This window comes from Strongylocentrotus purpuratus, unplaced genomic scaffold, assembly GCF_000002235.5.
Source record: "Strongylocentrotus purpuratus isolate Spur 01 unplaced genomic scaffold, Spur_5.0 spur5_scaffold_5, whole genome shotgun sequence".
NCBI lineage: Eukaryota > Metazoa > Echinodermata > Echinoidea > Camarodonta > Strongylocentrotidae > Strongylocentrotus > Strongylocentrotus purpuratus.
The window spans coordinates 32694752-32709518 of record NW_022145611.1 but is presented as its reverse complement, the minus strand read 5'-3'; the positions used below and the strand labels follow the sequence as shown (position 1 = coordinate 32709518).

Here is a 14767-nt window from a genome sequence, read left to right as displayed (position 1 = left end):
TCTTTCTATAAACTTCACGGCATCGACACTCAGCATGCCGATTTCCTTTTCCTTTATAACGCCCCCAATCGGTGAGGTTTATTTATACAGTTATGTCGTATCGGATTCGTTGTTTGGGGTAGAAAAGTAGGCTACACCATGCAGGTGAAGGTTCTGACACTTTAAAAATCCACGATTCTCTGGCCGAGGGGAGAAAGGGGGGGGGGGGGTGTATCACAGTTTCAGCAGGGGGACACAAGTCAGTATATTTCTGATAAGCAGGTAGGCAAGCAAGCTCACGCCCCCCACCAATGACAACAACCTACGGGGGGGGGGGGGGGGTACATGCAATGGTTTGTGCATGCCCCTCCCCCTTTATGCCAGAAGTAGGCGGATATGGTTTTGCCAAAGGGGGCGGGGGGGGGGCACATTCAACCTCATGTGTTTTTGGATCCCCCAATGATACTAAATCGGTATCAGTCGAAATATTCTCTTGGGCCCGGGAATTAAATTTGAATTGTGTGAGTGTTGAAGAAACCTCTTTTTTCTAATACTTTGTGAAGGGAGGTGGGAATAACAGTGAGATCTGTAGCCTCACCAAAAAGTAACTTTGCTTGAGATTTACCTAATGTTCTGCGTGATTGTTTATACACGTCAGCACCTCTCTTTATCGATAGGCATCCTTATCATTATTTGTTTCCATGTAAAATAAAAAATGTAATTTACCGTCACACTTACAGCCTTTCCTGCTTGAAGATAACACTAACTTGTACATAGACCTACGTCACTCGCTCTTTCCACAAGTCTCTTTGATTTAGCCGCGGCTTGTGGTACCTCCCAAACTCCAAGTTTGCCACACTTCTGTTATGGGAACAAGCTAAAAATTGACCAATCGCAACGCGAGAAATCGACGCTACGTCACAATAATGTCTGTGGGGTGCGTGCCATGTACGACGAAGATGCCGAGGCGGCGCAGAAGCTAAGTTCGTACATTCGCATTACATGCATGCGTACCGTATACCAGCTGATCACTGACGCGCAGTTTTATATCGCGATGGTATAGTTCGAAAGCGTACAGACAACCATTTGGGAAACGTCCTTCTGAGGAAAAACACGCACGTCCATTTCAGTCTACCACCACCGATGCCAGTTTAGAACAGACCTGCATTTTAAAAGTTTGTTTGGATATTTCATGGAATATTTCAATACTAAAGAAGCTAACTAGCTAAGCAAGATTTTAGCCTAATACATAACAAGCATCAAACTTCAGTGAGGTCGAGACGGGACTCCACCAAACTTCAACTCCACTCTCCAGACCATAAGACTAGTCCAACTTCCACAACTACAACATAGGCCTAGACTCTACAGTTCTACCAAACTGATGACGTTTTATTATTAAAACGTTATAATTGTTTTCATTTATGTTTGGATTACAAAGAGGACACTACTCACTCCACATGTCGAAGTCTCGATGGTGCTAGCTGGTTTTTCAAAGGAATATCGGGACGTTGGCTCTTTTCACGACCAAGTAGGACAGAACGGGGAAGGTGCCGCAATGCCACCGAACGTCCAACCCAGAGCTTCGGCTACTCACCCACCGAGCACACCGAGTAGTTTTGTGCTGCGGGCCGATTCGGATGAAGATCTTATTCATTGTGATACCAAACTAAAATGTGTTCTAGTTGGGGATGGGGCAGTTGGAAAGACAAGTCTCGTCGTTAGCTACACAACAAATGGGTATCCAGTGCAGTATGTTCCAACAGCATTTGATAATTACTCAGGTAATTTGACATCCATTTCTTCAAGTAAAACTTTAAACTTATCAAAAAATATTATTATCGTACATAACTCAGTTGGATCTTTATGGGAACGTGTATTTGTGTATATTTATTAATATCGGTATTGTTGTTTAATGGAGGGAGTTGTATGGAATATCTGATTCTGATACTTAGTTATGGTTTTCTTTCAAAATCTGTTCATGCCACAGTATATTTGTCTGTTAATTTAGTTGAATTTTAATTTTATTGTCAGACATTATTTTAAATTTTTTATTTCATTTTTGATTTGATTGAGCACAAAGTTAGGAAGATCTTTCTTCCATGTTGTATATTTCTTGTTCATATATTTTCATACAAATGTACAGTGAAAATTTCGTTTTATTATTATTGTTATTATGATAAGTTACTTCTCATCACTTAGAGTTTTTGCACGTTAACCGACATTTCATAATCAATGGCCATGTTAACCACACAATGTACATGTACATTTAAAGACCCAAACTTTGATCTGTCATGTTTGCAATATGTGGTTCTCCATCAAACTCGTCGTAACCAAGGAAGCATATTAAATTACGTGTGGCAACACTTACCCCCATGACCGTACAATAGAACAATAAAGATCAGCAGTACAGGCAGATGGCATCCAGACTAAACAATCGAACATATCCTTTGTGCCTATTATTGATTTGTCTAAATCCTCTTTTGGTGATGGGGGATGCTACAGGACGCTGCAAGGATGGGTGTTCGTATTGTCTAAACTAATTGTATGAGCATCCTGGTGGTTAGTTACTATTGTGTAATGGTGCTACTCTCCTCAATTTGGTGACAATGACTGTTGATGTCTGTGGAGGAAATGTACAAAAAAAAAATCACTGTGAAACTGCGGAAGATCTTCATAAATGAAGTTAATGCGTCCAATATGCATAGACAGGTGTCTATTAACATTAAATGTTTTCAGCTTGCTTTAGTAGTGTACTTAAAGATAAACTCCAGGGGGGTGTTTCACAAAGATCCTAAGTAGAACTTAACACTAAGTTTGACTTAAAAATTATGGACAGCCATTGGAGCCTTAAAATGAAATATACTCAAAAGCAGAAATTCAAGTATTTTAGACATTTTATAAATTCCACAACAAGAATATGAAATCTCCTTAATGATAGAAAATATGAATGATTTGAATAAACATTTTATGCCTTTCAAAAATATTTTTACCAAATATTTTCAAAGATGCTAATGGCTTTCCATAATTTTTAAGTCCAACTTAGAGTTAAGTTCTACTTAGAATCTTTGTGAAACACCCCCCAGTACTGGTAAAAAAAAAAAATTAATTCTCACAGAATCAAACGAAACTTACACTGAATGTTCAAGATTACAAATAAATGACATGTGCCAAACAATTTTGGAAGAAAATGTATACTGGCTGAGTAATGAGCATAGAAAGACAAGGAAACCAAGGTAGTACCATCCCCGACACGATGTGTGTTGTCCCATATATAGCTTTCTATGTGAGTGTTTGTTACTTTACCAAGACTCGGTCAAATTTATTATGATTTTGATGACTCCAGAACCTTGCAGTGCACACCAATACTTACATGCTACATGATCAACTGTTTCTGATCCTTTCACACCTTTTCTTTCACAATGCAATCGCATTACCAGTACTAAAGTTTAGCTTTAAACTTTGAAAATGTAGAATTTCAGATTCACTCATACCAGAACAACCCCAACCTCCACAAAAAAAGTGAAAACCGAGGATAAAGATCAGGATGTGATTTACCGTATGTACAGAAGTTTGCGTTGGCACATGCCTTTTTTCGATCCTGATTTATGACATCTGAAGAGAATAAGATTATCCATGATAATCTTGTATTTTTTTGAAGGGAATAATATGATTTTTCTTATAATACATCACCCCACCCATACTAGAAGAAGCATTGAAGGTTTACCTAGTGTTATGCATCACCATTCATCAATACATGGTTTTTGTGTGCATGCTTTGTGGCCATTCAGATTGGGAACAACTTGTAGCCTTTCAAGGCAGGGCATGATTCACTCTTCTATTGACGAGCACACTAAGATGCTTAAATTGCGTCATTGTATTCCCAGGAATAGGGATGGGAGAGAGAGAAAAAAGGACTCTCCTTTGGGTTTCTTTTGTTACTATCAGGCTTTTCACCATGATACAATGTGACTGTACAGAATGACTCTAAACCCTTCCGGTTATGTTTTGTTGGCTAACACAGTGAGTCTATGTGCGTTAAAGCATGTGCCCCTTCACTTCAGTAGGGCAAAGAGGGCAATGAACTGGATAAGCACTAACAAAAAGTTTAATCCTCTTTTTCTTTTATTGTTATCTGTTAATCCCCTCAATTAGTATTAATAAGTTAATCAAAATGCCACTTGTACATGTACATTAAAATGATTTAATATTCCTCTTTCTTTTTCTATTTCAGTTGTCATAAGAGTTGATGAAAAACCGATCAAGCTTCAAATATGCGACACTGCCGGGCAGGTAAGATAATTACTAAGATTCCACATTGTATTTAATTTATGTAATAATAAAACCCTTGATACATGTACATGTATGTACAAATTCCAAAGTTTTATAACAAAAACTTAAAATTTTAAACTCTAAATAGTTATCATTACATACAGTATTAGAAAGCAATTTATTTAAGCATAATCCACTGTCTCCTATACCATAGTCCAATAGTCCATAGTACTTAATTCACCATTTGGAGAACTTACTGTACATTGTTGGGCGAACAGTACACACGTACATGTAATTATCTTATTGTGTGGAGACACTACGGTCGATATATTCATGCACAGTTGAGGGTATATTTACTTTAATGAATCATCGACAAGTCGGGACCTAGTCAACTGTATTAAAGATAACACGTTTTGCATTGCACAATTACATGTACATCACATATGGACAGTTTTTGAAAATTGGAAGGAACAGCAAGGAGTACATATAAGTGAAGTTAAGTTTTAGGTCTTCTAATCTCTGTTTCTGTAAGAATAAAGTGCTCTATTACTAAAACATAATATAACAAAACAAACTTGTCCCTACATCAATATAGCCTAAATAGCCTCTATTGCCAACCATCTAAGTTTGATATGACAAAATTATGTACAGTGTAGGTCTCCTATAAAGTGTCAGCACAGTCAGCAAATACAAGTACAAGACTAACATGTGAACAAAGAACAAATTTGAAGGCCCTGTATAACAATTATTTCTGAATTTTGTTTTGAGTGACTGAATGTGTAGTGTTCAAGTTTAGCCAAATAAATAGACCCAACAGTGGTAGTCTAATCAGATCATGGCGCCATGGCTTCAATACCCTGCTGTGTGCAAAACTCTATACCGCCCATGTTTAGACAAGTTTTTGTTGGTCTCAGCCCATGCAGCTGAGTTTGTAAGCGTGAAGAATCGGGCACGGCACGATTCAAGTAACGCGATTGGAATAATATCTCACATGCATTGTGCTCCAAAACCCAGGTGAAATACCGGGTGTCGGAATGGAGGCGAAATGTTTGCCCAATCATTCAAAAGCTTGTGAAATGTTTTGACTGTAGGGTTCCTGTTTTTGTGGAAAGGGTGGTGTTTGAAATCCTTGGACTAGGAAGTGTCATGTTTCATTATGTGATAGGAATGTTCTCTATCACGTACAGACTGTTGTACAATGAAGGTGCTCACTTTAAACCTCCCACGCTTTTGAAAGAAATATGTTTGGAAAGGGGAAACAACAGTCATAACAAACATTGTACATGTACATGTACATGCAGGCCTATATTGTACAAACTGATATCTGATGTTTCTTTCAGGTTCAAGTTACCTGTAGACTTTACATTTCCATTTGTCTGCATCCTTTCATGAAACCCTTGTTGAAACAATATTTTCATAAACCATTCATTGGGCCTCTTTTGTGACCTCCCAAGTGTTATCGTCTACACTTCAATTATTTCAATAGAAACGGTAATAAAAAATTTGTTTGACACCAAACTATGGTTTTGTTGATCTGCTGATAGTTTTCTTTCTGGTTAAACACTGGTACTCACTGAGTAACTTGTAATTCAGCAAATAAGCTCCATGATACCAGTGTTCACAGTCACACCCAGCAAAATCATTTTGCATTTTAGCATGTGCTTCTATACACATGTAACACTACACTATGCAAAAATAGACTGCTCAAAATGACTGGTACAAATTGCAGGCATGTCATTCAGTGTTCTGTAGAATGTTTGGGTACATCATCTATAGTAACAAACTGTACATGTTTGTTTCAGACCCAAGCCATTGCACTAGTAGTATGTACAATGTATGTCTTAGGCCCCTACAACTGTAGCTATTTGCCTTCCATGGATAATTCCTGGATTTTCATGAATGATTATTCCGGAATCTCATATCTTGCGTGCATTGGTAGTGAATGATCTCTGCAGAAGTATGGGGAGAATTTATAGCCTGGAGGCCACACTTTACCACTATAAAAGATTTGTGGAAAAGATTAGCTGTGACGTAAATATTTTTTGATAAATTCTTATTGCCCGTGGGTAAATCCAATCATTTCATTTTGATGCGGTTTTATGAAAAAGTCATCAATTGAACTCTTTGAAAACTTTGCAGTATACTAGGAAGGTTTAAAACCACAGATGTATAGGACATGCACAAACAGAACATACTGAGCAGTTTAGTGGGCTACAATACCACAATTTAACATTTTGCTCATGGATCCAAAACAAGATTTTGAGCCCTGGCTTAATATTGTAGTGTTGGTAGACAGGAAAGAGGGAACATTATCTTAAAATTATTCCCAAGCATTCCTGGGGAAGGAATTCCATTCCCTTTCTAAAACTTCACAGTGTTTATTTAAGACTCAACTAATCCATTCACCAAACTTCCCAGCCCCATTCATCATTCAACATATTCCCCTCCCTCTATTTATGACCATGATTATTTATAGTTAATGAGATGCAAACTCAATATACCTAACATAGTACATACCTCCCTGGAGAGGGCTTTTTATTCTGCACAATGGCAATATCCCTTGAACAAATTCAAGGGGTGTACATGTCAGCCCCCTAGCCCTCCAAGGGGTAGAGTTCATTGTATTCAGACAGAAGCAGTGAATGAACCCTGACATCGTACACCACAGTTGCCCAGTGCTCTGGCCCTGCTGTGATACTGTGGAAGGCACCATGACCATGTCTGGAATGACCAAGGTTCCTATTACAGTTCACACTCTGGTTTCATAACTTTAGGATGCACTGAAACTGCACTCGGTATGGTAGAAAACAATAACTAATGATATAATCCAAACATAAAAATGGGAGGATGGTATACCAATTTAAAACAGTTTTTTTCTCCTTATAAACTATTGTGCCATAAAGAATAAAAATGTAACAGGGTAGTTCATTTTATCTTATTAGCATACATGTACTTCATAAGTTATTGACATGATATTGATAATGAACACAATCATATAGGGTTAAGTAGGGTTCAGCAATACAATAGGAGAGCACTTATCACCAATGATATTGGTTCCTGTTCTGTGGTTTAGGAGGCAATTTTGTGGTTTGCATCATTTACCCATCTTACTGTACGTACAGAGCAGCTAGGATGGTGATGAATAGCACTCCTGCACTCCACTGTGTAAAATGAAAACAAATATTTGCGAGCCAGGTTGCAGTCTTGCAGAAGATGCCCTTTCCAAGCCATTGTTCATAGAGAATGGTACAGAGTATGAAATATAGAACACAGAGACTATGACCTTGACTCACGGTTCAACAGACAATGCACACTGTATTTCTGAGCGGAAGTTATTGGCAAATTTATTGTATGTAGAGAAAGAAAGAAAGAAAGGGAAGGAAAAAACAAACAATAATGAATATACCATACCACTGAAAGGGATGCTTTTTTCCCCCTATCTTTAGGTCTAGTTACCTTTTGATTAGTGACTTTTTCTGTTCTGTGGGGCTCCAATATGATTGGGTCTCCAGGCTAATTGGCTAAAAACCAGATGTTATTCCTACACATATTGGCTTGCAGTTTTTATGTGTATCTAAATTATCTCTTGTGTAAAATGCCAATCATTTTCTGACATGGAATAATATACCTGTTTGCTTGAATCATGATGAATGAAAATATATGCAGTAAACAGGCAATAAGCAACAGCCATAGACTGAAGATAAGAACATTTTACTATTTTATTTCAAGAGAGCTAGGAATTATAAAAATTGAAATACCATACCAGTTTTATTTCACATGATTTCAATCATGATGCATGCAGTGACAAGTCTTGCATTGTATTACATTGCATGTACATGCACTTGTATAGCAATGTACTTTGGCCTCTGAAAATCGACATTTATTGAACTACACCTACGCAAAAAATAGGTAAACATTACAAGCTGAGACTGTGTAAACTCAACAACCTTTGTGTGTCATATTTTGGCAAATTGCTGTTGAGAATTGTTCAGAATCCATTGGTTCTTCTATACGTTTCATTATGTAGTCAAATAAAAAGCTTGTTTGAATAGTCAGTTTGAAGCCAATTATTACTTCCCCCCTTATTCGTAGCCCTGTTCAAAGTGTACTTGTATGTACCTACATGTAGAACCAGTGGATGTTGGTCCAAAATTTATCAGCAATTTTATAGTTCCTCTCAAGTTTGTGACATGTACATGTGTATGTTAGTGGTCTATACCTTGTTCTCAACATACAACTGTATAGACTATAGAGGCCTATATTTTAAGTCTCTTTAAAAAATAAAAAGGAATTTAGATGTAGGCGCCAGGTATTGTGTGTCAAGGAAATGAAAAGGTGTGATATGAAAGCATCTCTATCATTGCCCTCCTCTGTATACCTGATACCCTAATATTAGTAGTGACGCTATAACCATGCACCAGATTGGTTTAGCTGTGAAATTGCATGGGCGTTATGGTGTTAGTGGCTGATGGAATCAAAGTGATTCACAACGACCCCACAAATTGATGTTGACATGAACGGTTGTGTCATACAGGTTTGGAAAATGAGTAGGCCTACATGTATATGTGAAAGAATGCAAGCAATCAAAATAGTTGGCTACAGTAGGCATATACAATTTTAGCTGCGCATGTTTTTTTCCTCTGCAATTTTAATTACGGGTAGTTTCTCAGAAAGTTGCTATTTATTCTTCATTGTAATGAGAAATTGTAACTTTCTCCTAAACAGAAAGATTAATTCTAGACTTAAATCCGGGTAAAGGGATGGATGCCAAATTGCCAATACGAATGTAACTTAAATAAATTATCTCCAGGGAATTGGCACTAGATTATCTAATTTCAATTGAAATGTATTTCCCTGTTACTTAATCTACAATCAAAGGTGTCTATTGCTTCCTGCAACCACAAAGAGCAAGTGAGATATCTGTCAGCAGTTATTTACTAAGTCCATGCCAACATACTTCATAAAACACTTCAAATTGAGCAATATAATGGTCAGTCTCATGCACTATGCTGTTAATGGTTAACCATCTTGTCAAAGGGCCTTTGATCTTTGAAAAGAGGGTAACTAATGGATTGGTAGACAATAGGATGATACAGACAATGGTCTTCTAACAGAATGAGGTACACAATGTACCCCTCCAATCCATCAATGACCTTCTCTGCCCCTGCTGTTTAATACCCTCTCTTCTACAAAAACTTCCACTCTGCATGGTGTTCTCTGTGGTCACAATCCTCTCATAAAATATCCTGTTTTCAACTTTCCAAATCCTTCCAGAAAAACAGATTACTCTATTCATTTGTAATCCTAATCCATCTAATCTATTTTAAGGAATTAGCTTACCCCTGTTGATTAGTTTGTTACACAAGGGTAGTCCTAGTCCTTAGATTACCACTTCTGACTAATTCCATTTTATGTTCCTATAAACCTGATAGGGTCCTCAAATCTTCTCTTTTCTGCTGTATTTTTCAATGACATGGTCGAAGTGAAAGGGCCTTTTTATAGGATTTTGAAGCAATTTATTTGGAAAAATAATTAAGGTGACACAATGGTCTGAAGAAGCTTAGAACTTGAGAGGGAAAAGCAAAAACAACATGCTACTGTACATGTAACTGTACTTGTAAATCTGTTGACTGAGTTGTACTGCAGCATGCAAAGTTTTTATCAATACTATTGAAGTACAGTAATGTGTATGTTGTTTTGGTTTGCCCTACTCCTTTTTTCCTTATCAGAAATTGTAGTTCGCCTTAATTCTTAAAATCTACCTGTAGTCCTGTAGGCAGTATTTTGTCTTGTTATGATTCCAGCATGGTTGCTTTAAAAGATGAATGACCTACACATAAAAGTATGTGAAGGAGTTGAAATGGTACGGTCACTAAGGAATATCTTACTTAATTCCAAACACATACATAATGGTGATTACAAAAATTCCAATATAATGCAAGTGTTGGTTTTACATGACAGATGCACATGTAATTACCGTCAATAAAACTGTATAATCCATCAGCTTCAAAGAAGTCAGGGTAGCACATTTGTGCGACTTGTTATTATCATTGAGGGGATGTCACAGGGGTAGAATATATTTCATTTACACAATACATGCGTCGTCACAGGGTATTGATCAAAATCAATTTTGCGACCTGGCTTATTGATGTAGTGACTGTAGTCTGATTACATCTATTGAAGGAATATAGTTGATATGTCCTTGGGCATTTGAATGTAGCATCAGAGAGCATTGATCCTATCCATGGCTATTGACTCTTCTTCAAAGTTTTGGGGCAAATTCACTTCTTCCTAAATGTACATACATGTACATTGCAGTTTGTAGACCAGGGGCCTACAGGTTTCATAAAACTGAATTTCAATAACAAATTCCAGTAACTGTTATAAGCTACTGGAAATCATGGCATTTGATTTGTTAAGAGCAAATTTGTCATAGTAATTTGATAACAAGTTTTATGAAACGGGGGGGGGGGGGGGGGGGGGGGGAGCCAGGACTCTTTTCTAATACTTCAAAGGTAATTTTTAGTCAAGGCTATAAAATGCAGTCCACTTTAACAAAGGTTGTGGGAAATATGTGCATATATACTAGATACCAGTACATGTTTTGTAGTCTAGTCTACATCCCATCTAGTTCAGCCCCTGTATGATATCTATGGGCATGTGACTGCAATGCATCTGGCAAGCCTAGCTGTCACAATCAATTCCAAGCACATGTTAGGAGATGCAGGATTCAGCAGGGTTACAGGAGAAGTTTTGAGACGTTTCAATCAGTTTGTAGTCCTTAAAATGCCACACGCTGTTGGTGGGCTAGACATGTTTATGACCTGTATGAGCCCAGATACATACTGTACATGTTATGACACCCCATGCAGACAAAATTGTGTCTGCATAACATATTTGAGTTGAGACACATGATATGCAGAATTATACAACAGAATTATCATATTTTTATCTTCTATATGAATAAAATATCAGCATTTGGATTTTCAGGGGAAAATACATTATTTGTCTATCACATAGAAAAAAAAGGCAAGCAATTAAAAACATGTTACACTGAACCAAATGAACTAAAAACATGGAGGCCCAATACATATACGCAATAAAAAAAAAAAGTCTTCCAAATATTTATTTGTTGTTGAACTTGTTGGTCTTATTAATTTTTTGAACAGTGTTATCCCTGTATTCAAAGGTACTAATGAAACTGTTTTCTGTTTCTGTATCATTTCAGGATGACTTTGATTCTCTGAGGCCCTTGTGCTACCCTCAAACAGACGTCTTCCTCCTGTGTTTCAGCGTCGTTTCACCCACCTCATTCCATAACGTCTTAGAGAAATGGCTCCCAGAGATCAGACGTCACAATCCCAAGACTCCCATCCTCCTGATCGGTACACAGTGTGATCTCCGGACAGATGTTAACGTTCTCATAGACCTTTCAAAACATGAGGAACGTCCTATCTGTGAAGAGGAGGCATCTATGCGAGCAAGTCGTATCAATGCCGTAGGCTACATTGAATGCTCTGCACTTACACAGCACAATCTCAAGGAAGTGTTTGATGCAGTAATATTAACTGGACTTGAGTACACGAAACCACCTAAATCGTCAAAAAGCCTGAGACGGAGATTGAGTCGGAAAGAGAAGATACCACCGCCACCGAAGAGAGCGCAGGACACGAAACCTAAAAAGAAAGGAGCACTCTGGAAAAAGCTATGCTGTATCCCAACATAAAACTCATTGTGTGTGTCCTTTCTCTATGGAACATTTGAGACTGTTTCTAACAGTCAAAGAACATGCCAAAGCCGTAACTCATTCTGCAATTGTCGACGTGAATGTTTGATATTAATATATTTTGTTAACATAAACATGTGCAGATGAATACGCGGCCGTTTCTCAGACATTTTTGTTTTATTGATGTTGCAATATCTAAAGCACTAAAGAAAAGGTGAAAAAGAAATGTAGCGAAATAGTTGTTTGCTTAAAAATTGCTTGGTTTGTCCTAACTTTTGTTAAAGCTGTTCATATGACTGCTGACTGTTTAAAGGTACCTGATGAATCAGACTCTTTCTCAATGTCAGTATGATCTGGAAAACCTGTGAGACTGCTAAGAAAAGATATTCAAAAGAGTACTATTTTATTTCTTTGTGTCAGTATACCATTTTGAGGCAAGTACACAACATTATTTATCACTATCATTTGTACTGAAATAATTACTCATGATCTAGTTTTATTTGAAAGTTACTCTTGAAGATTGATTTTTGACATTCATGACATATAAAACTAGACCACCATGCTCTCACTACTATTGTCGCTACAAATAGTTGGCGTAATTGTTTTCCATCAAATTCAAGTATGGCAGTATGTCTAAATGTATGTTGCAAAATATCAGAATTCCTAGTTTCTTTGTATTTTAATTGAGATAAAATGTTTCATGCTCCTGTTGTACATATTTAAGAGATTATTTGAAATTATATATCTTTATGACCACATGTTTGCATAAATCATCCCACTTTCAAAACAATTTTCAACACAGATTTGTTGAAGAAGTTACTGTTTTTCAAATTTCAATGGAATTAAAAGAACATTGATATTGTCATTGATACATGTCATGTATGTCATTCCTAGTGGAGAGAGAAGTTTTACCAGTATGTCATTTCCAAAAAGAAGTATTTTAAATCAGAATTATCGTTCAACTTTCTTATCGAAATAATGCACTCACTTCAAAGTGTTACACTTACAGGCTTTTGACAGCCCAATAATCAGCAAAGCCAACCTTCAAGTAATTATAACACCCAAATTAAATAGTATGTTATTTGTAAGCCTGTTTTGGCAATTGCTGTAACCTTTCCATTAAATAATGTCAATGCATCTTCCAATACTGTGAAGTTAATCATCTTATCATCTATCGATAATAGAACTTCCAACCATCTACAGGAATGTTCACTAAAGGAGAAACCTTCATGTACAGTGTATATGATGGTATCTTTAAGATGTGAAAGGGTTTTCTGAGTACAGTTTAGCTGCTGATGGATGAGCAGAAGATGAATATGTGCATTTTTTTTTAGTTCTTATGTGTTTTTATTGAGCTCACATTATACACCCCTCATCGTCCCTGCTGTCTTACTCCCTTCACTTCTATATGATTCCCAATCTTCAAGACAGATGAAGCACAAAAGAAGCTCTCCAGGCAATCCCTTCAATAGGTAGTCCTAGGTCAGATACCGGTGATGAGCTCATTGTTCATCCGTCCACTATTACTCCAGCCAGCAAACAAGGTTACGCAACAGTCCTTTCTTTCTCTTGGAGAGGGTAGACAATAGGACCCCCCTACCTGGATAGGATATTGTTCGGATTGTTGGTATTTCAACAACAAAAATAAGGGAAGCTTGAAATCTTTTTCCTTAGCCTCCCTTTATAATACTTTGTAGACCACCCAGCCAATAAAAAACTGAACTTCTATATCAGCAATCAGGAGAGAGAAAAAAAGATATATCAGTAAACTTAGTATATACCATCCGTCTCTCTCTTTCAAAATACATTTCCTGTAAAACTGTAATGAGAATATTTTGAGCTCAAGTTTGTTTGATCGGATGACTGTGAGTAATGGTGTAACGTAAATGTGCACAATAGGAAATTACTGAAACTGGCATTTACATGTATGTATACTTCTTTAGGTTTGGCAGGACGTGAAAGCTTTATGTTGGCATCATTGTTCTGCTAAGAGCGTTTTTATTGACTATCAAATAAAACTGAATTGGATTTATTGCATCTCTGTCTCCACATGTCTGTACTTGATGTTTACAAGGTATACACTTATATTCTTTGTGTGAGCCATCTCTCTATTCTTCTTCGCCTACCATTTCCTTTCAGGCCTGGGATGAGCACTTTTTTCTTTCTTTTGGGGGACGCTTTCTTTTGAAGTGATACAGGCAATCTCTTTTGGAAGAACAATTGAAAAGAAAGAAGTGAAGATTACAAAGATTGATAGATGGGATCCATTGGGGAACAGTCCTTGTTTGTCTAGTGTAGTCATTCCCTCTTGGCAAATATGGGCTATTATTTCATTTGTTTGATACAAATGCTTGTGCCTCTTTGGGAAAAGGTATACAGATGCCTAGCTGGAGTATTGCATTGTCAAACATACAATGCTATGATACTTGGATCCATTTGTATGTAGTGGGCATGGCAATGAGTGCAAGTTTTAACCAAACCAGGGTGCCAGTAAGAGCTTACCAGTATTCTATCAACTAACATGTGATTGGGTTTTAGCAATGGTGCAGAAAATGAGTGGTAGGGAATAGGGAGCTCACAAGAAAGCTGGACAGAGAGAAAGAAAAAGAGAGAAAGGGTGATATGGAGAGGACAGAAGGAGTGAGGAAGACAGCTAGATAGATGGGGAGAAGGAGAAAAGACAATTGAGAGCGAATGAGAAAAAGAAATGTGCAGAGATAGAGGGGTGAAAGGAACAAGAAGGATGTGAAATAACCAAAATGAGATGGACAAAATGCGTCATCATGCAAAATA

The 14767-nt window shown here is 37.2% G+C and overlaps 1 protein-coding gene across 1 annotated transcript; it reads left to right on the top strand.

Moving 5' to 3' along the window:
* Positions 1–967: 967 nt before the first annotated feature.
* On the top strand, positions 968–14011 carry LOC582962 (cell division control protein 42 homolog). The gene is made up of 3 exons (XM_782890.5): positions 968–1760; positions 4211–4269; positions 11477–14011. The coding sequence occupies exons 1-3, from the start codon at positions 1451–1453 to the stop codon at positions 11972–11974; spliced, it is 867 nt and encodes a 288-aa protein (XP_787983.1). The 5' UTR covers positions 968–1450; the 3' UTR covers positions 11975–14011.
* Positions 14012–14767: the final 756 nt, after the last annotated feature.